The 25,389-nt window shown below is 43.0% G+C and overlaps 1 protein-coding gene across 1 annotated transcript in view; it reads right to left on the reverse strand.

The window, feature by feature from the left end:
- The window catches only part of SV2C (synaptic vesicle glycoprotein 2C), a 267,398-nt gene that overhangs the window by 134,775 nt on the left and 107,234 nt on the right, over positions 1 to 25,389 (reverse strand). The window contains exon 2 of the mRNA XM_004703529.2: positions 13,028 to 13,208. Within this exon, the coding sequence (XP_004703586.1) occupies positions 13,028 to 13,208 (181 nt within the window). The remainder of the gene's footprint in view (positions 1 to 13,027; positions 13,209 to 25,389) is intronic.

Below are 25,389 nucleotides of genomic sequence, written 5' to 3' on the forward strand. Positions count from 1 at the left end.
ATCATATAATTAATAAATAAAAGACTGGGTAAAATGGCTATTTTAAAAAATATTAATTTGTAATCATACAATTGGGGTAAAAACAATGTGTTGCTAAGAAAACATACGCTTCAATTCAATTCCTCAAAGTTTGCTCTTCTATTGCATCCTCTGACCCACCCTCCATCCATCCAGCTATCTTCCCTCCACCCATCCTTCACCCAGCCGAACTCTCGGGCCTGCAGTCAGGGGTTGTTACCAGTTCCTGAGGAAGCTCATGAAGTCAATTCTAGAAATGTGTATATATATATACATATATATATATGATATTTTGTTCTGTTCCCTTCTCTTGGGATCAATAATACCTTCCCCAAACTTTATTGGGAAATAAAGTACATCAAAAAGGTCAACTTTTAGGTTGGAAATTCTTATGTCTATGGTCCTAAGAGACCCTTTAATCAGGAACTGAACGCCATTTCCAGAGTTCACCTTCCAGCCAAATAATAGTTGGCCTATAAAATGATCAGTAACATCTGGGAAGCACGGACTCCTTCACACTCTCAACCACTGGAGACCAAACGGCGCGTCTTTACGCAACAGCACAGATGAAAAGGGAAGGCCGGGCAGGGAAAGCGGAGGGACCGAATGTGGCAGGTGGGACAAAAGTGTGAGTTCTGGCACCCTGTAAGGGGTTGTGACTGATGTCGCAGAACAATTTGTGTAAGTATCATTGAACGGGAATCTAATCTGCTGTGCAAACTTTTACCTATAACATGAGTTTTTAATGTCTTGCAAATTTTAAGTGAGTCTGAATTTTTCTAATATGATAAGAAAGTAAAGCTTGGCTTAAGAGAAAGAATACTTTGAAGAGGAAATCTTGTAGTTCAGAATTAGAATAAAAAGCAGAAATCCAGATGCCTGCTGGAGTGGAGGGTGGGGGTGGGATCTGTTGGGTATTTGGTAAATCGTGTTATCTGTGCCTCAATTTTCTAGTTCAAGCAAGAAGATTAATTTAGCAAACTTTCCTATGTTAAATGGGGTGGTAAAGAATGGAGTGTTACCTATAAAGTGCTTGTTAGACTCACAGTCTTCCGTGCTTAATTCTACAAAGTCAATGTATGCTAGTTATTCTAATAACAGTTAATGAAAAGATACTGCAAATAGATAGGAGGGATGATTCGAAGGATATGGTTTTCAAGGCCCAATCGACAAGCGATTATTGGTTATTCTTCAGATGATTATCCTAGGAATCGGGATCCTCTTCCCTGACAGCACACAGACCCATCGGCATCGCATTGTCTTTTCTGTTGTGGCGACACTGTCCTGACCTTCACCTTTGTGCTTAGCCACGTGCCAGACCCCGGTGAGACGCTCCTGCTCTGACATGGCCTGGCCTCCAAAGCATGACCGTCCAAAGCCCAAGAATTAACAGTGACTGGAAACAAATCATTTTATTCTGGGGCCAATGAAAATGAATCAACGGTGCCAACTCCGTTTCCCATCTTTCTAATTGTCAGCAACCTCAGAGGGGAGGTCGGTGCCCGCGAGCTTGGTGTGAGACTCACTTAGGAAAGTGAGAGACGGAGGAGCAATGGGAGATGTTTCTCTTCTTCACTCCCACGGAACGGGGAACGCTGCTGTCTCTGGCAGGAATCACATTCTTTGCGCTGAATAAATATTGAAAGTTATGCAGAATGTTTCTAGTTCTAACCGGGATGTATTTATGTTTTGAAGATGTGCAGAGAATGACGAGGAAAGCACTTTTAGAGACAATGAAATAGAAAAACCTGGGTAGAGTTTAGTCTCAAGCTAGATTTCCTTCCAGTCTGTGTAAGCTGTATAATCTAGTGCAACAGTTCTCAACCTGTGAGTCACGACCCCTTTGAGGGTCAAACGACCCTTTCACAGAGGTCGCCCAATTCATAACAGTAGCAAAATGACAGTGATGAAGTAGCAACGAAAATAATTTTATGTGGGGGTCACCACAACATGAGGGACTGTATGAAAGGGTCGCGGCATTAGGAAGGTTGAGAACCACGATCTAGTGCTAACCACCATGCTTCTACCAAGCAATAAGATAGACCAATGGCATTTGCAATAGAATAAAAATTTAAAAAACATCTATTTGCTGTGAAGTCAAATCCAACACACAGTGACCTCATGTGTGTCAGGGTGGAACCGTGTTTTCAATGGCTGATTAAAAAACAAACAGAAAACTAGATTGCTGGGTCTTTTCTCGGGTGTATTTCTAGATGAACTTGAACTTCCAACCTTTTGGTGCACAACTGAGTGCTAACCCTTTGCACCACTTAAATCAACACGAAAAACCAAAGAAACCAAACTCACTGCCATCTCACAGCAACCCTACTGGACACAGAGGTGGAAAGCACCCTCTTTCTCCTGCAGAGCCCTGGTGGTTTTGAACTGCTGACCTGGTGGATCACTCCCCAATGTTCAGCACTACACTACATACATTAATACACCTGTGCATCCTGGGCACTGGCAGGATTTAAAGATCTACTTGGTTTTTTTTGTTTGTTTGTTTGTTTGTTTTTTGATGTGGCATTTCCCTTTTTTTTTTTCTTTTTTAACATTTTATTAGGGGCTCATACAACTGTTATCCCAATCCATACACACATCAATTGTGTAAAGCGCATTTGTACATCGTTTCTCAAAACATTTTCTCTCCATTTAAACCCCCAACATTAGGTCCTCATTTTTCCCCTCCCTCCCCGCTCCCCCCTCCCGCATGAGCCCTTGATAGTTTATAAATGGGTATTTTGTCATATCTTGCCCTGTCCGACGTCTCCCTTCATCCACTTTTTGGTTGTCTGTCCCCCAGGGAGGAGGTCACACACAGTTCCATGTAATCGGTTCCCTCTTTCCTACCCATTCTCCCTTTACCCTCCCTGTTTCGCCACTCACACCACTGGTCCTATAGGACTCATCCGTCCTGGATTCCCTAGGATCTACTTGTTTAAAAGGACACGAAGTGCACCTCAAATCGTAGCCGTGTAAGTCATAGTTCTCCCACTGAATCTTCGTCTGCAAAATGAAGGACCTGGACCATAGGACGCAGACAATCCCTTCCTGCTCTGGATTCAGTGGGCGGAAGGCGTGGACACACAGCAGCAGAGGAAGCAACTAGTGAGGCCGCCAGTCTATGTTCACAGCATGTGCACACTGGGCTGGGGACAGCAGGAGCTGCTGCAGATACAATTACAACCAGACTGACTGTCCTGCCTGGGATTTACATGTAGCAGGAGCATAGAAATCGATACATTAAAAAGTAAGCTTTTTAAAAAATTATTTAAGGCATGGATAGAAGAAAACTGAATTATGATGAAGGTTACTGAGTGGAGTGGTGTCAGAGAAGGTCCTTCTGAAGACAAGAGTGCTGAGGATACAGCAAAAAAGTATCTTTGAAACAGAAAGGACCGCAAATGTGAAACTCCTGAGAAACTTGGAGCGGCAGGAGGCCAGTGAGTCCCAGGCCCCCGATGGAAAGATCCCCACAGTTTGGGAACCTTTTTTTCCCTTGACCACACAGAATTCCTCAATTTAAAAACCAGCCCAGATCTTGATGAAGGGAACTGTTTAACTTAGATGTAACGTGATCTCTTTTACAAAGTCTCCGGGATGGAAATCACAAGCCCTTGGCATATGTCTCCGTGTGGAACGCTACGAAGATTATCTATCAAGAGTCAGTAGCGATCCTGAGTTCCTAAGTGATGGGAGTGAAAAGGCTCTGGATCTTATAAGCCTTTAGAGACAAGAAGAGCCTTTGAGTGGCAATTAGTCTTGTTTGTTTTCTTCCTCTGTGTCTCCCAAGCTCCTTGTTATACATCTTGTTTGGAACTTAACACTGTGTGTGTGTGTGTATGTATGTGTGTATGCATCTGTTGAGTGCACGGTTACACTGTCTGTGTGTCTTTGCTCTACTACCAAAAAGGAAGCAACTTGAGGCAAAGGCTAATGGATCTCCAACAAAGGCCATGCGTGGCTACAGGGCCAGGGTAAGGGCTACAGTGCTTTTTAAGTTTTACTGGAATGGCATGATGGAGAATGGAGATTTGTCTGAGACTGCCAGAGACCCAGAGACCATGGTATCCAGGTGAACCCCAGAGCTGCCGGGCAGCGCCCGACATCATTCGAGGGGCCCTGTACAAACACATCTAGGCAGAGCAGCTCATCAACTCAGACCAAGATGAAACACAACTTTCTTTATTTTCCTTAACAACTCCATGTGTTGGGGCCCCTCCACTCCTGGATCCCACGCACTCTGCGGGTGGTTGGTTACTTGGGTTCAGCCTCATCCCAAGTGACTACAGTCCTTTGATTTCTCCCGCTCACTTCCCCCTCCCTCCTCAGGCCTAGGAGACCTCCATGTACTGTGGACAGCAGGGAGGCTTACTTTTGCTGGGCCCGTTTTCTCCCCAATCCATGCATTATGCTTGCTATTTCCCATTGTCCGTGCATCATCTTTTCTAGTTCCCTCATGGGTTAGACTCGAAATTCAATAGCTGGAAAGATGTCCTCTATCCTCGCTCCCTCTGCTTCCATTGTGAGGCAATGAGCTAAGAGCTTAGTCAAATGAAAGGGAGGAAGAATACAGAGGAAATGTCATTAGTTGCCAAGGAGTCAGTTGTGAGTGCTGGCAAATCTACATGAAACAGCACAACACTGCCCAGTCCTGCGAGTCACCTTCAGGAGGGTTGGTACTGCGGCTGCTGCCATTGTACATCTTGAGAATCTTCCAACCCAGGAGAGCTCATCTTCCAGCAACATATTGGCCAATATTCTGTTGTTAGACATACGGTTTTCAGTGCCTGGTTCTTGAAGTAGCTCACAAAGCCATTCTTCCCATCTGAAAGCTCCACTGAGACCTGCCCACGATGGATGCTGAGGCTGGGATTTGAAATACTAGTGCTGTAGCTTCCAGGATCATAGCAGCATGGAAACCGCTACCATCTGACAAACTGATGTGCGGGTGGTGATAAAGAGAGCACAGAAAATTCCAGACCATGCATGAATGTTTTGAAACAATATCCGACATTTTCCCTCTATCATGTACACTTTATAACAGTTTTTTTTTGAGATATAATTAAGGTGACCAGACGTGCCGCTTTTGGCAGGGCAAAAGCCCCTATCTTAAACAATTTTTCCCGCATCCCATGGCATTTAAAAAAAGTCCCGATTTTTGGAAAGAATGCACGGCAAGCTAGGGTATATGGTTTTTGGCTTCCATGTGGCTATTTTGCCAGGATATGAGTTTTATCAATGGTGTCCCGCTTTTGTCCCGGTTTACCAATGTTAAAATCTGGTCACCTTAGATATAATCCACCTACCTACCATGCATTCACCCATTCAGAGTGTGCAAGTCAATGGTTTGTGATGGATTCACAGGAACATGCCAGCACAACAGGCAGTTTTAGAACGTTTTCATTGTCTCAAACAATTAATTCTGTGCCCTTTCGCTCTGACTCTTCCCAGCTCCTTCCCCTGGTGGATACGTTCCAGTGGAGCTTCCAGACGAAGACAAAGTAGGAAGCAGAGCGTGTAAGTGGCCAATAAGAACCCTGTGACTAACAGTCAGACACTCTGACATGGTGCCAGCAGATGATCGCCACAGGTTGGAAGGCACTAAAAATGTGACTGAGGAGCCACTGCCTCCACAAAGTAGATTTGACCTGCGTGACCTGGATAGACCAACGTTTCAGGACCTTCATCGACTTATGTGGTATGCTGCCAAAGAAGAAACAGCAGCAAATATCCATGAATGATCAGAATGTAGAATGTATGAAAGGTGAATCTAGGAAACTTGAAAATCATTGAAAAAGAAATTATGCACTTGAAGATGACATCCTAGGCCTGAGTGAATTAAAATGGACTGATATTGATTTTCTGAGTTAGACAATCATATGGTCTTCTATGCTAGGAATGACACATTGAAGAGTAAGGGCATTGCACCACTGTTGAAAAAAAAAACCCCAAACAAACCAAGATCTATGCTGAAGTACAATGCTGTCAGGGATAAGATCATATCTGTTATGGTCAAATTGTGTGCGATTATGGCTGGGCCATGATTCTCAGTGCTTTGGTAGTTATGCAATGGTACACATTGGTAGTTATGCAATGGTACACATTGGCAGTTATGTAATGACATAATTTGGTAAGTTGTATGGGTGATAATGTAATCATGCTCTATGACATGATCTGATATAACCAGAAAACCAGTTGTGAGGGGGAGTTTACTCGAGAGTTTGGCTTGCATCTAGTATATATGGACATTCTGGAAAACCTCTCTCACTATCTCTGGATTCTGCACCTAACTCATCACAAGCTGACCTCCAGCTCTCAGGATTTCTCAGTGTCCTTAGACTTTGGGGCAGCAGCTTGGATGTCTGCGTGCTTCTCTTGGATTTACGAGCCCCTGCAGCTCTATGGGTCAGGAAATGCCTCCCAACTGATGCCTGACTCACAGACTTCAAACGTGCCATCCTCTTGAGTGTAGAGAGAAAGAAAAGGAAATTAAAAAATGTATGAAGCAAAAGAAATGAACTGAAGACTTCAAAAAGTGACTCAAGAAGATAATGTTAGAGACCTAGACAGGAAACCAAAGGGACAGAACATGCCCAGCAGTTCTCAAATGGAAAGAATTGGAGAAAAAGCTCTAGCCTTTAGCTGTACTACAGTAGGATTCTATGAGGAAAATAGTAAGAATGAAGGAAGAATCAAAACATGATGGAAGGAACACCAAGAGTCACTGTATCAAAAAGAATTGATTGGTGTGCAATCGTTTTAGGAGGTAGCATATGTTCAAGAGCTGATGGTCCTGAAGGAAGAACCCAAGTCACATGGAAGGAATTGGTGAAAAGCAACCCACCAGCAATGAATGGAATACATATTGATGTTTCAATAAACAGATGCAAAACTGCAAACACTCATCTATACTAAGAAATTCAGAAGATGGCAAATCAGCTGGAAGTGATTCATAGTATCATTCCAAAGAAAGTGAACCAACAGAATTAGAAAATCATCAAACAATATCATTATTATCACATACCAGTAAAATTTTACTGAATATTATTCAGAAACAGTTGCGACAGTACATTGGCAAGGAGATGCAAGAAATTCAAGCCAGATTCAGAAGAGGGCATGGAACAAGGGATACCATTCTTGATGTCAGATGATTCTTGGCTAGAAACAGTTAATTCAGAAAACAGGTTTACTGGTGTCTCATGGACTATGCAGAGACATTTGGCTGTGTAGATCACAACAAATTATAAATAACATTGTTAGCAATGGGAATTCCAGAACGTTTCATCGTGTTCATGTAAAACCTACACAGAGATCAAGAAGTATTTGTTCAAACAGACCAAGGGATACTGCATAATTTACATTTCAGAAAAGTGTATCAGGGCTGTATCCTTTCACCATCCTTATTCAATCCCTGTGCTGAGCAGGTGAACTATATGAAGAAGGATGCAGCATCAGGAGGGGAGGAAGACTCATTACTAACCTACAATATGCAAAATCAATTGCTGAAGTCATAGAAAATTTCAAGCATTTATTCCATGATAAAGAAAACAAACATTCTCATGATGGAACCAATACACAACATCATGATACATGGAGAAAAGACTGAAGCTGCCAAGGACTTAAATTTACTTGGCTCCACAATCGACGCTGAAAGCAGCTGCAGTCAAGAAATCCGATGATACCTTTCAGTTGGCAAATCACCTACAAAGACCTCTTTAAGGGATTAAAAAGCAAAATGATTACTTGGAGGAGTAAGATGTGCCTAACCTAAGCCAGTCCTTGCTTGCTGAAAATAAGGAGGGCTTGAAGCGCATGCTGATGAAGATCTTAAGGACTGCAACCTTCAGTATGGAGTAGAACTCAATGTAAAGGAAACACAAATCCCCACAACTGGACCAATAAGAATATCATGATAAATGGAGAAAATATTGTAGTTGTCAAGGATTCCTCCTGCTGGGATCCACAATCAATGCTCATGGAAGCAGCAGACAAGAGATCAAAAGACACTTGATATCAGGTAAGTCTGCGCACAAGACCTCTTTAAAGTGTTTAAAAACAAGGATGTTACTTTGAGGGCTAAGATGTGCCTGATCCAAGCCATGGTATTTTCAATCACCTCAAATGCATGTGAACGTTGGGCACTGAATGAGGAAGACTGAAGAAGCATCAATGCATTAGAGGTATGGTGCCGGGGAAGAATACTGAAAGTGCCATCTGTGGACTGCCAACGAACCGACACATCTGTCTGGGAAAAAACACAACCAGAATGCTTCTTAGAAACAAGGATGGTGAGATTTTGGCTCGTGTACTTGAGACGTGCTCTCAGGAGAGACCGGCATGGAGAAGGACATCATGTTGGGTAAAGGGGCAGCGACAAAGAGGAAGACCCTCGCCAAGATGGATGGACACAGTGGCTGCAGCAATGGGCTCAAACATAGGAACGATTGTGAGGACAGCATAGGACCGGGCAGTTGGTCATTCTGTTGTACACAGGGGTCGCTATGAGTGAGAACAATCAGCACCTCAGGACAACAACCAGGCATGGCATCTACAATCACCCCATATGCTTGTGCAATCTGAACAATGGATAAAGAAGACCAAGGGGAAATTGATGCCTTTGAATGATGGTGCTGTTAAAGAATATTGAAATGATCGTGGGCTGCCAGAAGAATGAACAAATTTGTCTTGGGAGATGTACAGTCAGAATGCTCATTATAAGCCAGGACGGGGAGACTTCATCTCACATATTGTGGACAGCTTATCAGAGTGACCAGTCCCTGAAGAAGGACATCATGTTTGGAAAAGTAGAGAGTGAAAAAGAGGAAGGCACTTATGAGATGGTCTGACCCATGTAATGTAACCATGGGTATGGAAGGACACAGAACCAAGCAGTGTTTCAAATTGCTGTACATGGGCTTGCCATCAGTGGAACAGACTAGCTGGTACCTAACAACAAGAACAACAACAGAATAAGCTTTCTGTTCAGTCTGTGCTTTCTAGTGCGTTCGTCTTTTGTCTGCAGAAGAGCTCTCTCTGCTTGTATTGCACAGTGAATAGTGGAAGAGTTCTGTATACTTCACTGATTTGGAGCGTTTCACACCCATCCTTAAGGTAATTTATGATCCGTTGGGTTGACCGCGTCGCAATCCAGATTGGCAAATAAGATTTCTGTAATAGCTCAATCACATGCAAATGCAATAAATGTTGAAATTGTGTATCTTTTGATGTGTATATTTCCATCAAACAAGAAAATAAATTAAAATTTCACCTATTAATAATGATTTGGCCACAGTCAGGAACTATGGAGTCTCTGGGCACAGAGGAAATTTCCTAATGAAGAATGCAAAATCAAACAACTGGCAAGTTTGGCAACAAGCTACCTCCCAACAGGCTTGCTATAGTCATGATATTTTAGTTGGATATGATTTTAAAACACTGTGACAATAAAAATAACAACAAAATTCCAACCCCATTGCCATCAAGCCCATCCTAACTCATGGCAATCCTATAGGACAGTTTGTGTGAGTCTGCGTGGACTAGAGAAACAAATCCATGGACACTTATATGTGTATCAGAAAGAGATTTATAGACAAGAGCAATTGAACATTTAGAAAAGCTCAAGCCCAGTCCAGATCAAATCCATAATCCGATATTAACCCATATGTCTGATACCAATCTATAAAGTCCTCTTTAGACTCACAAAACACATGCAATGATGCTGAATGTAGAAGATCACAGGCCAGTGGGTAGAAAGTCTTTGGATCCAGTGTCACTGGACACATCTCAGTGCTGGCAGAGGTTTCTGCATTAGTGTGGGTCCATGTGTTTTGTCAGCTGCTAAGTCTCCCAGGGTGTGAGCAGAGAGTCTACCCCCTCCAAGGAGGAAATACTGGAATTCCCAGAATCTTTAGGGGAAGACTATGCCCACACAGAAGCCTCATTGGCTATGACCTGATTGACAGGCTAGACTCCTTCCCTACACACTTAATTCTTAAATTGACAATTATATAACTACCAGTCTTTTTATCTTTTTTTTTAGATATTTACAAATACTCTTTCATATACATCTAGTTCATAGGTTTTAAAAATAGTTTGATTGGCATATAATTAATATATCATGCCATTTAATCAATCATATTAAGAATAGCTGTACAGTCATCACCACAATGAATTTCAGAATGTGTTCTTGCCTGTTTTCAATGTTAATCCCTACCCACTTCTCCTCATCCTCTCTGCTGTCCTTCTACTGGGAGTAGGCAAACATTTGAGATGGAAGAGCCATGCCTGTCCATCGCAATTTAAAAATTATAGGAGAGCCATAAATATATTTTTACCAACAAAAGCAATCACCATTATCTGAATAATATCCTTTAAACTTTTTCAGTTTTGCTTGAGCACTGAAAGAGCCAAAGGAGCTGCAGATGACCTATGAGCCGGCACTTTGCTGATCCTGGCTCCAGGCAATCACAAATCCAGCCGCTGCCTCTATAGCTCCACCTGTCCTGGATTTCATAATCAGAAATCATACAAACACAAACAGGAAGCAAACCAACCAACCAACAAACAAAAAAGCCCCATAGCAATGACCAGGCATAACATAAAGGGCCTCAATCAAAGAGAGAGCAGAAAATATTACAAACTGAAACAACTTTAAGATGGGTCAAAAGGGAGATCCAATGGGTATTCCATCTAACCTAACTGCATCTGCCATCATCAACGTTCCAATAGATTGTGTTTATTTTTATGGAAATATTTTTATGGAATGCCTGCTGAGTTCGAGCCACTGAATTTTTGACTAGTAGTCCAGTCCTTAACCTACAACAACATTAGGGAGCCTTAGATCACAAAAATGAGAAGAAAATCTTTCCTAGAGGGAAGAATGGCTTACACCCTAAGAGGGTCATTTAACAAATAGCCCCAAATGACACCTGTTTTCTCTGCTGCAACCCCTGGCGTCCGTCATCTAGGTCCAGGTCGGTAATGTCTGTGCCAATCTCCCACAGAGCTCTGGCACCAACGTTCCCTTCTGTGGAGGGGAAGCTTCCTTCCTTTCTCCATCATTGCTGTGCTAATCATTGATATGGCATTTTCCACGTGTCCCAACTCAACCACTAAAATACAGTGTCTTCACTCTTTGGGCAAGTTATCAAATATTTGCAAAGCGACCAGTACATAGTAGTATATGAGTGCTGAATATGTTGGAGGGGGTGGTGTTGTGTGCCTGCAGGTTGATTCCAACTCACAGAGACTTTACAGGGAAGAATAGCTCTGCCCCATAGAGTTGAAGGCTGCATACTTTATGGGAGCAGATTGTCAATCTTTTATCCTCAGAGACATGGGTGGGTTCGAACCACCACTTTTTCTGTTAGCCGATGCGAGCTCACGCATTATGCTTATGAGGAGTCATAAACTGCCAGCCTCGCTGCCATTGCCATCCAGTTGAATCTGCCTGATAGCAAGCCTAGAAGGCCGTGGAACGCTGCTCTGCAGGGGCACTGAGCCTGTCAGTCTTTATGGCAGCAACCACCCTCATCTTTTTCCTGCGGCGCAGCTGTGGGGTTAGAAGTTCAGACCATGCTGTTAGCAGCCTGATGTTTCACCTGCGGCGCCTCCAGGCATCCTTATAAGGAGGTAGAAGAAGGTGAAAAAGAATATGAAAATACCTGTAGCTAATCAGCCAGCCTCAATATGTGCACAAATCTTCCAGCAGAGAAGTGACCATTTTAAATATACCCAATGGATTATACAAGCCACCAGTTAGTCTACTTAGGCACACGCTTGCTCTCGGACATAACCCAGGTGTACAGTCTTTCTCCCTAATCTCATATTACTGTCGGTCTTAGGTCTTATTTGAAAGCATTGCTGTATGGAGCAAGAAAGACTATAGTCCTCTGATATCTGTTGGCAAAATTGTCATCTGCTGTGTTCGAAGCCCTGGTGGCATAATGATGAGCTGTTCCAAACTAGCAGCGAGTCCAAGGGAGAGAGACGAGGCTTTCCATTCCCATCAGGGGTCACAGTCTCAGAAACTTCACAGGGGAAGCTTCACCCTGTCCCCTGGGGTCTCTGTGAAAGAGAACTGTCCCGATGCAAGTGAGTGAGTGAGTGAGTGAGTGAGTGAGTGAGCTGCATAGGTACCACGATCGCCAGTAACTATAACTTACCTGCTTTTCAAATTCATAACCCAGCCCTGTCACCTTCACTTTTCCACATCATTTCACTCTTACTCTTCTTATACTAGACAGCTCAGAAAGAATGTCTCTAAGGACAATTAACTTCTCCAGCATGAAGAAGAAGCTTTCTATTTTACTACATGTTTCTCTCTGTTAAAGCAGACTTCCTCAGACTCTCGTGACTATAGTGACTGGGTTCTTCCTAAATTTGTGGAGCCACTTAGTAAAAGTGCTACCATTTTTACAAAAAGAGAAGGACTGCACCCCTAGCTATACTACACCATCGTATGTGGTTAGTAGCACACCTTTGACGAATTCAGCACAAATTAGGAACTCAGAAAATCTATTATTTTCAAGAAGCGGATTCCTACCTAGTTAAATGTGCAAAGTCCACATCGATGAATAACGTAACATTCATTTGAGGTGCTGCAACTCTGGATTTGAGAATATGCCTGAATGGTGTGAAACTGATATTATTTCATAAAGGGTGGACAAGAGCGGTTTCTGGTTTACATGAACTTTTCTGAAGAAAAATACATTTATGAACAAGTGTTGCCACAGACACAGCATTTCATTGACCATAATACCCACTTCCCAGAAATTAATCACTAACACAGTCATTCAAAACCACACGGGACATGTTCCCTACTCTTCATGGATAGTTACTCATCTATTTTCAAGAACCATCACCATGGCTCCTAAAGCTGGTCTAAAGATAGGGAAGGAGATATGTTCAATGATTATTTCTTGGTAATGAACTTCTCTGCATGGTAAATATATACAATTATGAAGAGAAAACACATTATCATAAAATATGAAGGCAAAGAACTTACCCGAATCCAGAAAGTAAGCGGCAGAAGAGAAAGAAGCCGTACCCTTGGACAAACGATGAAAGGAAGGCAAAGAATCCGTTGACAGACATGCAGATCAGAAGAGACTGCTTCCTTCCCACTTTGTCTGCCAGTCCTCCCCAGAAGAACGCCCCCACCATCATCCCGAGGTACACTATGCTGCCTGCAACACACAGAAAACAAAGACACACCTCAGAGCTTGCGAGTAAACGACACAGGCAACCGCAAAGTCACAAGGAACAGAATACACTGCAGCGTTTTGCATGAAAAGATATCTTGAAAAATACCTCCGTGGGGGCACGCTAGCCATCTTTCAAGTTAGAAAGCAGACTCTGAGCTGCGTTTGGCTGTCGTGACTGACTGCAAATGCTAGTGGGAAATTCTTTGTTAATCGAAAGGTCAACAGTTCAAAACCACCAGGAGCTCTGAGAAAGACGAAGCTTTCTGCTCCCATAAGTAGAGTCTCAGAAACTCACAGGGCAGTTTTACCCTGCACTATAGGGCGTTTGGAGTTGGCATTGACTCAAAGGCAGTAAGTTTGGTACCATCTCCATTGGAAGACAAAAGGGTCATGTCTTGTGGGGGTGGATACACTGTGGGCAGGCCTGAGGAGTCTTCATACAAACCATCCTGTAGTTTGACTCACTAGCATGCTGTTGTTTAACTACTTAGGATAATACCAGGACAAGAGGGGAAACCACGTCCAAGTTCCCAGTGTAAAGTGGACCCCTAGTCTTCCTCAGATCTCTGCTGGTAGTAGATTACTTCCGTCAAGGTCGGATTCAAGGGCCATTCTAGAGCATTCCATGAGGCCTTTCTCCCTAATCCCTCCTGCAAACTTTGGCCCTTCTTTGGAAGTTAGGGGAAGTGGTCTAGGAAATGATACGAGCTCATTTTAAAGTGATTGCTAACTCTGTCCACCAAAGAAAATTCTTTCTTGGTGTCAGCAGCTTAAGTAAGGAGGAAAGAAATCTTTGTTAATATCCTGGACAATGGTACACTTAGCATGGTTGGCTCCATGGTCCTATTGGAAACAAGTGGAAAATAAGGAGCTAGGTAGACGTCTTGCTCTCATTATGTATATACACTTAAAATTGTATTGTAATATGTCAGCTTCTTTTAAAATACCAATCCCCACAAATTCATCGCAGACTCTTTCTCACAATGAAGTTAAGTGTGAAAATGTTAGCTTAGGAAGGTTTGTTAAAAAAAAAAAGGAAGGTTTGTAAAAAGGTATATTGTTTTTTTAGGAGACATGTTATACTTAATAAATGCAGTTTGGTTTTATCTGAAATGCAAAATTAAATAAATCAATACTTCACCTTTCACCAAGTTTTGCTTTCCCCCTCGGTTCAACAAAGTATCATTCATTTTTAAGAACATGATTGAGGTACACCATAGTAACAAAGTAAGATGCTGATAAACCCATTCTTGCTTTGGGCTAGTTTGGGAAATAGCCCCACATAAACACTTAGACCCCCAGTTAGTTTGCTTTACCCACACTGAAAGAATCACTGTAAGACCCCCGAAGAAAAATATGTGGCAAGGCCTCATGACAATCACATCAGTGACACAGGACACTGCTGTGCAGATCCTGGATTGTTGACATCTACAAAGGATGGTGCGTGCTAAAGGAACTTTAAAACACATTCTTCTCAAGTTGATTCTGACTCGTATTGACTCTACATAGCATATCCAAGGCTGACATTTTTTTAATTTTAATAATTCATTTTATCGGGAGCTCTTACAGCTCTTATAACAATCCATACATTCATTGTGTCAAGCACATTTGAACATATGTGCTTTATCCTCTTCAAAACATTTTCTTTCTACTTTGAGCCCTTGGTATCAGCGCCTCATTTTCCCATCCCCCATCCTTTCACCCTCATGAACCCTTGATAAAGTATAAATTATTATCTTTTCATATCTTACACTGTCCACTATCTCCCTCCACCCATGTTTCTGTTGTTCCCCACCTTGGGTGGGGGTACAGTCATATGTTGATCATTGCAATCGGTTCCCCCTTTTGCCCACCACCTTCCCCCTACCCTCATGGTATCACTACTCCCATAGTTGTTCCCAAGGGGCTTAATCTGTCCTGGACTCCGTGTGTTGAGAGCTCTTATCTGTACCAGTGTACATGCCCTGCCCTGGAGTAGCTGGATTTGTAAGGTAGAAGTGGGGTCATGATAGTTGGGGGGAGAAGCATTAAAGAACTAGAGGAATGTTGTATGTTTTGTTGGTGCTATACTGCACCCTGGCTGGCTCATTCCTTCTTGTGACTCTGATCCTGTCAACACCTCATGATCACACAGGCTGGTGTGCTTCTTCCATGTGGGCTTTGTTGCTTCCCAGCTAGATGGCTACTTGTTTACCCTCAAGCCTTTAAGACCCAAGAAGCTATATCTTATAATAGCTGGGCACCATCAGCTTTCTTCACCATATTTGTTCATGTACCCATATTGTCTTCAGCGATCGTGTTGGGAAGGTGAGCATCAAAGAATTCCAGCTTATTAGGACAGAGTGTTATTTCATTGAGGGAATACTTGAATAGAGGCATAATGTCCATCTGCTACCTTAATACTTGACATATAAATATATGGCACAGACCTATATCCCTATCATTATATATAAATATACTTAAATATATACATGACTGTATTAGGGACAAGGGACCAACAAGTGATCTAAAAATCAATGGCGAGGAGGGTGTAGAATGTCAGGTGGGGGTTGATCAAGTGTAGTGTAGCTAAGAGGAATTACTGAGAGTTGAATGAAGGTCACACATGATAGTGGGACAGGAGGAAAGTAAATGGAAATAGAGCAAAGAGCAGGAAGCAAAGGCTGAAGATTTTTATGGGAGCAAGGATGTATATCTTTACTTCTCCAAAACTGTATATCTTTACTTTCTCCCATGGTACAGTAGGGTTGGTAGGTTCAAACTGCTGACCTTGTGATAGTCAAAGAAAAAGCTATGAGTTTTGTTTGACTGTTATTTTGTTTAGAGTGGGATACTGCAAAGAGGTAGATTTTGCTTTTGCAGTGTGGATGGTATATTGTGATAGTCAAACAAAAAGCTATGAGTTTTGTTTGATTGTTATTTTGTTTAGAGTGGGATACTGCAAAGAGGTAGATATTGTTTTTGCAGTGTGGATGGTATATTGTTATCTACACAGTGGGATAGACAATAGATAATCCTTCTCAGTAAAGGGATTACGTTTTATCATGAAACCCAAGGGTGTCCAAACCAAACTCCCTTCCACTGAGTCAATTCTGACTCATAGTGACCCCACAGGGCAGACCAGAATTGTGCTTTTGGATTTCTGAAGCTGTAAATCTTTACAGAAACAGACACGCCTCATTGATCTTCCATGAAGCAGTTGGTGGGGTCAAACTGCTGACCTTCTGGTTAGCAGCTCAATGCATAGCCCACCACTCCACCAGGGCTCCTTCATGGGTGTCTAGAAGATGATATAAGAAACATAGTTGTTATAAAGGATATATATAGAAGCCCTGATGGCATTGTGGCTAAAGTGTTAGCAATTCACCAAAACGTCGATATTTTGAACTCACCAGCAGAAGAAGGATGCGGCAGTCTGCTTTTGCAAGGATTTACAGCATTGGAAACCCTATGGGGCAGAGCGCCTCTGTCTTATGGGGTCACTATGAGTCAGAAAGGTGGAAAGGACCTTAGGTTAAGAGTACAGCGCATGAGGATTTCAAAGTCAGACAGATTCACTTTAGGAAATGAATATTTGAAATATTGCTGATTTATAGCATAAAAGGATGTAGTAGTTGGTCAATCAGGAATGACCAGCAGCTAAGCTTCTTCATGATAAATCTCTGTGCCTTTAGTACTGTCTGCATATCAGAAAGGGACTCCATAAATGATGAGTAGTCCCTGGGGTCTGTTTTTGTAGCTGCAGCCCCAGAACAAAGTCTACCCCCTCCACTTATGTCTGGCAGCACCCCTCCTCACCCAGGGTGAGCCACCAGAACACCATTTCCTGTGGCCTATCGAACTTATTCTCTCCAGAATGCAAGGGGAATACAAAGACAGGCAGTCTGCAGGTATTGGACAGTCGTGTATTATTGTTCAATAGTACTAGTAAACAGCAGTGACTACTACTACTTTCCCTGACTGTTTGTGCCAAGCACGCTTCAAGGAACATTCCATAGTCGATTCATTTAATCGTGCAAACGTGGCATCATTAGTTGTTTCAAAGATGAAAAACTAACCTCCAAGATAGAATATAATTGCTCTATTACAGTGGTTCTCAACCTTCCTAAAGCCGTGACCCTTTAATACAGTTCCTCATGTTGTGGTGACCCCCACCCCCAAACCATAAAATTATTTTCATTGCTATGTCATAACTAATTTTTCTACTTTTATGAATCGGGCGGCCCCTGTGAAATGGTCATTCGACTCACCAAGGGGTCGAGACCCAGAGGTTGAGAACCACTGTCTAACAGCTAATACATGGGGAATTTGAGTTGGAAAATTTGTTTCTCTGACTCTAAAACCAGAAGATCATTCTCAGAGTTGACGTTCATTTGGAATGCACCAGGTCTCTTCCCTGACCCCTAACTGGGACACGGTGGACTTTACTCAGGCCCAGAAGGAAAGGATTAATACAGGACACTGCAGGGAAATGGCCGCTGCTATTGTAGGTGCCATCGAGTCAGTTCCGCCTCACGATCATCCTATGAACAACAGAATGAAAGGCTACCAAGTCCTGCACCACCCTCAACATTGTTGGTATGCTTGAGCCTGTATGTTGACCTGGGACTTTACCAAACATGATGGCCTTTACCAGGGACTATTCGCTCTCGATAAGTCTCACTATCCTTGCTTCTAAGTAGCGCCCTGGCGATACTTCTTCCAGGACGGATCTATTTGTTCTTCTGGCAGTTCAGGATATGTTCAAAATTCCTGGAGAGCACCATAATTCAGACGCTAGATTCTTCTTTAGTCATCCTCATTCAATGTTCAACGGTCACAATCATACGCATCAATGGAAAATACCAGGTCTCGGGTCAGGCTCACCTTAGTCTTCAAAGTGATATTTCCTATCTGTAATACTTTAAATACATTCATTGGGGATTTGGTGCAACAGATTGACCCAATGCAATTCATCATTTGATTTCATGACTGCGGCTTCCATGAGAATTGATTGTGAATATATGAACAATTAAATCCTTGACCGCTTAATTCTTTTTTCACTTTACCAGGATGCTGTCTATTCTTCCAGTGGTGAAGATTTTGGTTTTCTTCACAAGGAGTGGCAATCCATGCTGAAGGCTGCGCTCTTGGATCTCCATCAGCAAATGCCTCAAATCCTCCCTTCTTTCAGCAAACAAAGTTGTGTCGTCTGCATATGACAGGTTGTTAACGAGCCTTTGTCTAACCCTGTGCCTCAGTCTTCGTCACGTGGTCTGATTTCTCAGATATTTGTTAAGACCACGTACTGAATAAGTATGGTGAAGTGATATGACCCTGACACCCAACTCCGTGATTGAAACCACGCACTATTTTCTTGTTCTGTTTGAGTGACTGCCTCTTGGCCTATGCGTAGGATCTTTGTGAATACTAAATTCCAGTTCTCTTAAATGTTATCCATAGTTTGTTATGGTCCACACAATACGATGTCTTTGCACAGTCAACAAAGCACACTGTCTATTGCAGCAATTTCTATATTAGCAAAAAGATAGAAGCACTCAAAACTCTTACTATAAAGAAATAGATAAACAAACTCTGGTACATTCATTCAATGAATATTATCCATCTTTTAAAAAAAAACAACTGATGAGTCTGTCAAATACCTTAAGACTTGGACAAAATTTGAGAATATTATTCTTAGCAGAGTTAGTCAATCTTTAAAGATAAATATTGTATAACAACGTTATTTTAAAGGAAAATAAAAATGGTCGTGGAAATTACATAATCTACTGTTAATTTGAGTGAAGTGGTGGAGTCTAGCCTGTCAATAAAGTTGTAGCCAATGAGGCCTCTGTGTGGGCTTGGCCTTCTCCTGAGGATTCTGGGAACTCCTGTCTTCCCCTGGAGGACACCCACACACTCTTGTTATGAGACATTGCTGTTGACAAGCTACCTGGAACTATGCTGATAGAGGCACAGCCCTGGAGGAGGAGACACGTGGAGACCCATGCTAGCGTTGAGATGCTTCCACCACTGGATCCACAAGACCTTCTACCCACTGGCCTGTGATCATCCTGCATCTGGCATCATTGCATGTGCTGTGTGAGTCTAAAGAGGAATTTATGGACTAGTATCAGACATATGTGCTAATATTGGACTTGTGGACATGATCTGGCCTGAGCTGGGATGTTTTCTTGATATAAATTTTATCTTACACACATATGAGTCTCCCTAGATTTGTTTCGCTAGTCTATTCAGAATAACATAATGATTTTCACACCAAAGAATAAGACTTAAAGACTTCAACAAAGTGGTTATTGATAATCTTACAATTCAATAAATTGAATTGTGTTCACTCAAAATTTCTGTCAACTTGACTGAATCACGAGTCTCAGTATTACGTAACAATCTTTCATTTTGTAATTTTACATCATTATATCCTATGTGTTATAAATCTTAACCTCTATGATGTTATTGAGGCAGAACAGAGGCAGTTATGATAATGAGGGAGGGTACAATCTATAGAATTAGGGTAGATCTTCACTCTGTCTCTTTTCAGATATGCATTGTTGTTACTTGCTGTCCAGTTGGCTTCAACTCATTAAAGCCTTGTGCATAATAGAACAAAGCATGGCTCAGTCCTGCACCATTTTCACAATCATTCCTATGATTTAGCCCATTGTTCCAGGCTGTGTCAAAAAAGGTCTGCCTTTTTTTCCCCCCTGACCCTCTACTTTACCAAGTATCATATCCCTCTCCAGGGATAGGCCATTCCTGATAACAAGTCCAACGCACATGATACAAAGTCATCAGCCTCCCTTCAAGAAGCATTCTGGAAAATTTATTTATTCAAGACAATTTATTTGTTCTTCTGGCAGCCCATGGTATATTTTATAGTCTTCCCCAACACCAATTGGAATAGATGCATAATCCTGCCCATTCCAAACACAGATGATTCAACAGATGTGGGTCACCTTGCCCAACCCTAAGTGCACTTTGTAACCTTGCTTGAATAGGACAGAGACCAGGCTAAGCCAAGAGCCCGATAGCTAGAGAGTGGACAGCCTGTGTGCAGGAATGGCAAAGAAGAAACTATTCGGACTGCACAACTATAGCCTGAGAATTTTACATCTGATTTGTGATCTGTTAACTTCTTTAATAAAGCCCATAAGCTTGGGCATCACCTGTGAGTTCCGTGTGGCCACTGCAATGACTTATCAAACCCAGGCACAGAAGTAGAGAACCTCTGGAGGTATGGTTGGTGTTAGAATAGGGTTCAAAAAGATGAGGGTGGAGGCATGTCTGATGACCCCTGCCGTGTCTCCATAACCTTGGGAGCCAGAGAAGATCAGATGCCATTAGACACAGTCAAATGTCTTTGTTTAGACAATAAAATTCAAGATCTTGTATCTTTCTTCCACTACCTTTAACCACTCTGAACTTTGGGCCATGCAGCAAATAGGTAGAACGAAGACTATTAAAGCAGACAGCCTAGGTCTCAATCCTCGCCCCACCCCCTCTTAGCTGTGTAATCTGGGTTACTTATCTAACCTCTGTGCGCCAACCTCACAGGGTGCTTGAAAGATTAAAGGAAAGAAAATGCGTCCCACGTGTGAAACGCACATGTTGTTTTTTGTTATGTGCCACGGAGTCGGCTCCGACCCACAGCAACCCTCTGCACATTACCCAGTCCTGTGCCATCCTCGCATCGCTCCAGGGTCCTAGCCAGGAAACACTGAGGTGTCCAATAAAGAATAACTACTCTCATTCCCACTGCTGTGAGGGAAAGGGGGAAGTGAGACGGCACAATGGTGATGAAAAGCGACGGCCGGCATTGAAGCCGAGAGAGCTGAAAAGGTGGAGGAAGGTGAACTGCAGCTCTTAGCCTTACTTCTTCTCAAATTCCGAAAAGAACTTGCCTGATAAAGCACTGGAAGAAAAACCGTATGCTTTCGCAATCCCCAAGATATATATATTTTTGTCACTTGAAACTAAATATGTAATGAATAAGCTTCTCCTAAAACCAACCTTTACCTTTTTCAATTATTATTTTTAGTAGCCCCAGGTAGGAGCCTGTATGTATTCAAACACATCTGCAGACTTTTATAAAATCCAATAAAAACAAAGAAAGTAATAACATAAAAGGCATATGGCCAGGGTAGGAAAGGGGGGCCCTTTCTCATTTGCATTGAAGAATATTTCCAGTAAAAGTCAGTTCACCTTGGATAAAAGGAACTGTAAATATCAGACACGGACTCAGGAACCTCTGGCTTTGATCTTTGGAAAGTCTGACATTTAAGTTCTTTGGTGAAGACAGAATCTAATGTTAGCTGCTTGCAAGAGCAGCAACTCCCCATCAAACAGCGACCTACTACCACGTATGACTACTTCAGACCTAGGTTTACCTAGCCACCAAACAGCATGTGTTGTTGTTGGGTGCTGTCCAGTCAGTTCCAGCCCATAGTGACTTTATGCACAACAGTATGAAGCATGCCTGGTCCTGCACTAACCTCACAATTGTTCCTGTGCCCATGCCCATTGTTCCAGCCATTGTGTCAATCCAGCTTATCAAAGGCCTTCCTCTTTTTTGCTGCCCCTCCAACTACTGAGCTCGATGTCCTTCTCCCGGGGTTCGTCTCTCCTGACAGTATGTCCAATGTATGTAAGATGATGTCTCAGCATCCTTGCCTCTAAGGAGCAATCTGGCCATACTTTTGCCAAGACGGATCAGTTTGTCCTTTTAGCAGACCATGTATTCTCCAGCACCATAATTCCCAGGTGTTCACTGTTCTTCAGTCTTCCTTACTCAATGTCCAGCTTTCACGTGCAGATGAGGCAACTGAGAAGAGCACGACTGTAACTGAATCTACTGAGCAAACTGTAGAACCCAAACTCACTGCCATCAAGTCACTCCCCACTCAGAGTGATCCGAGAGGCCAGACGAGAACTGCCCTTTCAGCTTTCCAGGGCTGTGAATCTTTGCAGAGGTAGAAAGCCTCATCTTTCTCCCTTGGATCGGTTGGTGGTTTCAAACTGTGGAGCCTGCGGTTGGCAACCCATTGTATAGTCCATTTTGCCACCAAAAAAGTATAGAAAGATAACATTAATAACGAGGCCACTCTATTCCCGAACATCTTTCCTCAATGGCTGCTGTACTGTATGCCCAATGGATACCACCAGTTGTTTTCTGGTAGACCTGAATTCCCAGTCACCGTGTGTGTGTGTGTGTGTGTGTGTGTGTGTGTGTGCCACAGAAATATGTTCCAAGGGGTTTTCAATGGCTGAGACGTCAGAAACAGACCCCCAGCCCTTTCTTCTGAAGATGGATGGATCTGAACCTCTAACTTTTCAATTAGCACCCAAGCATAGTAACCATTTGTATCATCCAGGGACCCCATTGGATAGGGGCCAAGTTATTAATTTTTTTCATTCATGCATGCATGTATGTCTCTGCAGATATAAGGAAGTAATTGCAATTCCTTTGGTATTCACAGGAAAAAAGAAGCAAATCTTAGAAATTGACAACAGTACAGTGAGTTGCTTTGTGGTACACCACAAACAGCAGATACGGATTCCACACTAATGGGATCCATGTCTTTGCAAATGTCCCCAACTCCACGGCCTCTGCTAAGGCAGGGAACTCAATCACTGGCCCAACAAATGGAGCAGGTGATCCTTCATTCCACAGTGCTGGCTGAGCTCCTGCAGTAAGCTAAGCATAGTGCAAGGGAGGCAGGACAGAAGGAGGGAAGAAAGACAAAGGCGTAAAGAGAAGCCCACGTACATCCATGCGGCATGGTCTTTCTTCTCCAGCAGCTGACAGCCCTCAACTCGGGCGGACCATTGGAATTACCTGGAGAACTTTAAGACCAACAAAAGCAACTATTCATGCCTGGGCCACTCTGAGATTCCAATTCTGGAGGAGGGCTTAGGTGACAGCATTTTTTAAAGCATCTTAAATAACTCTAATATGCAGCTGGGGCCTGGAACTTTTGATTTCCTAGGAAATAAAAACAGAAACTTAATCACCACAACATGAACCTTGTACTATAATTAAGGTGGGGACATGGTGCTTAAGGGAGGGGAAAAAAAGAAAGGAGCAACTTAATTGATCCTAGGGAATTGTGAAAACTTCCATTGAAGGTGACAGTTGTGCTGGGTTTTGAACCTTGAATAAGGATTGGTCACATCAAAGGGGTAGGTTTCAGAGGACGGGAGAAGATCATGTTCAAAGGTTTGGAGGTGTGTCTGTGAACAGCATACTAAAGAGGCTCCAGGTAATTCAAGTGGATGGAATGGTGAGTTCATGGGCCTGTCTGGGGAGTAACTGCAAGAGAGAAGGATGGGATACAAACGGGTCAATCCATACAGTTTGGATTTTATCCATTGGGCATGAAAACCAACTGGACATCACCCATATCTGAAAAGATCCTCATAGCATCAAGGTAGAAGGTAAACTGTGGACAGCAAAGATCCAAGGCCAGGATTGAGTTGAGGTGGCTACACACTGGGGGCACAATGTTTAAGGAGACAGTCACTCTCAGGTGCCCATTGCACACTTGCTCAGTCCTGAGATTGAATGCTCCCTTTAATCTTGTGCCCTAGACACTTCACCCCTCTCATTCTAGACAGGGCCCTGGAAAGAGCACCTTCAAAAACTACCACCAAGAAAAGAACGCCAGGAGCCCAAGAGAGAAATGATGGTGGCCGGTCCAAGGCAGGGGCAATCGGCTCGGGGTGGTAGGAAATGAAGAGATTTTGAGTCATCCGAGACTACAGTTCAGTGAGACCAAAGGAGAATCGAAGTTCCCACTGATGTTTCTGGCTTGAGAGAGGTTGTTAAAAATTAACGAGAAAGCAGATACAGGAGAAGCGCAGAGCTAACCGGGGCCAAGTGTTAAACAAGTGAGGAAGACGTTCACATCCACAATCCTCATGAGTACTGTTTGTCAAGAAAGCGGATTCGAGTAGGCAATACAAGTAAATCAATCAAGCAGTGATCAGCAGAGCAGGTCGTTAGGAAATGTTGCATGAAGGAAGCAAAGCTGGAGTTGTGTGGGAAAGCACAAGACCAAACAGCGCCTGTGGGAAAGCACAAGACCAAACAGCGCCGACAGCAGGAGGGGGAAAAGCCCGGCTGGAGTGGCTGAGTTGGGAAGGGAAAGTACAATCAGGCTACATGAAGGTGAAAAAAAAAAATTTAACCACCAAGCCACGGCTGTCAAAATTAATTGCATAGACAATGGGAAGCCCTTCCCCTCTTGGCAAAATTGTCATCGAAGAGCCGGTAAGAAGAGACCACGAGCAGGGATCAGCAAACTTCTGAAAAGGAGCAGCCGGTCAAGATTAGGCTGTGCTGGCATCTGGATGCTGTGTTAGTGTGTCGACTGCACTGTTGCAGCATGAAAGTGGACACGGATAACAGGTCTGTGAATGGGCACGACTGCACTCCCTTAAAGGTTTGTTTACCAAAACAGCAGTAGAACAGATTTAGTCTGCAGCCTCTGATTTGTGCGCTCATCCTTCAGACTCTAAAGTCTTGAAGGGAAGCTTGGCTGAAGTCAGGTAGATAATGGCTGAACTGAACCAAATCAATCTCGCTGCCATCCAATGAATTCTGACTCAATCCTGAGAGTCGATCCTTGGGAGGCAGGCGGAGTGGTTGGGAAGTGGCGGCCCAGCAGGGCAGTTTCCAACCTCGTAAACCATGGCATTTCTGTGCCAGAAGGAATAAAAGATGAAAAATAATACAAGAATGAATCAAAGAACAGAAGCTCAAGGTCAACCCGTGAAGTACAGCCACAAGGAAAAGAAAGGGAAGTGACAAAGAAAAGTGAAAGGGTCAATTCCAGATCAACTGTGATGGAAACGAGTCCCCGAGTGGTGGGACAGTTCAGGCCCTAGGGCTGCGAACTGAGAGCTTGGTGGCTTGAGACTCTCCTACAGAGCTTTGCAAGAACCAGTCGTTGAAACCCCCTGGAGCACCGGCCTCCTCCAACACACATGAGGTCACCGTGGGTCAAAATGGACTCCGTTCTGATTCTTTTTCTTTTTTGAAGTCAGGTCCTCTCATTTTAATGAAAGCAGCTTTCAACTTTAGCTCAAAAAGGCTTAAAACAGTCAAATCTTTACAACATACAAAATATACTGCTATGTATATTTAAACATTACATGTTTAGGCATA

This window comes from Echinops telfairi, unplaced genomic scaffold, assembly GCF_000313985.2.
Source record: "Echinops telfairi isolate 266 unplaced genomic scaffold, ASM31398v2 ScPeMD7_7469;HRSCAF=8507_1, whole genome shotgun sequence".
Classification (NCBI taxonomy): domain Eukaryota; kingdom Metazoa; phylum Chordata; class Mammalia; order Afrosoricida; family Tenrecidae; genus Echinops; species Echinops telfairi.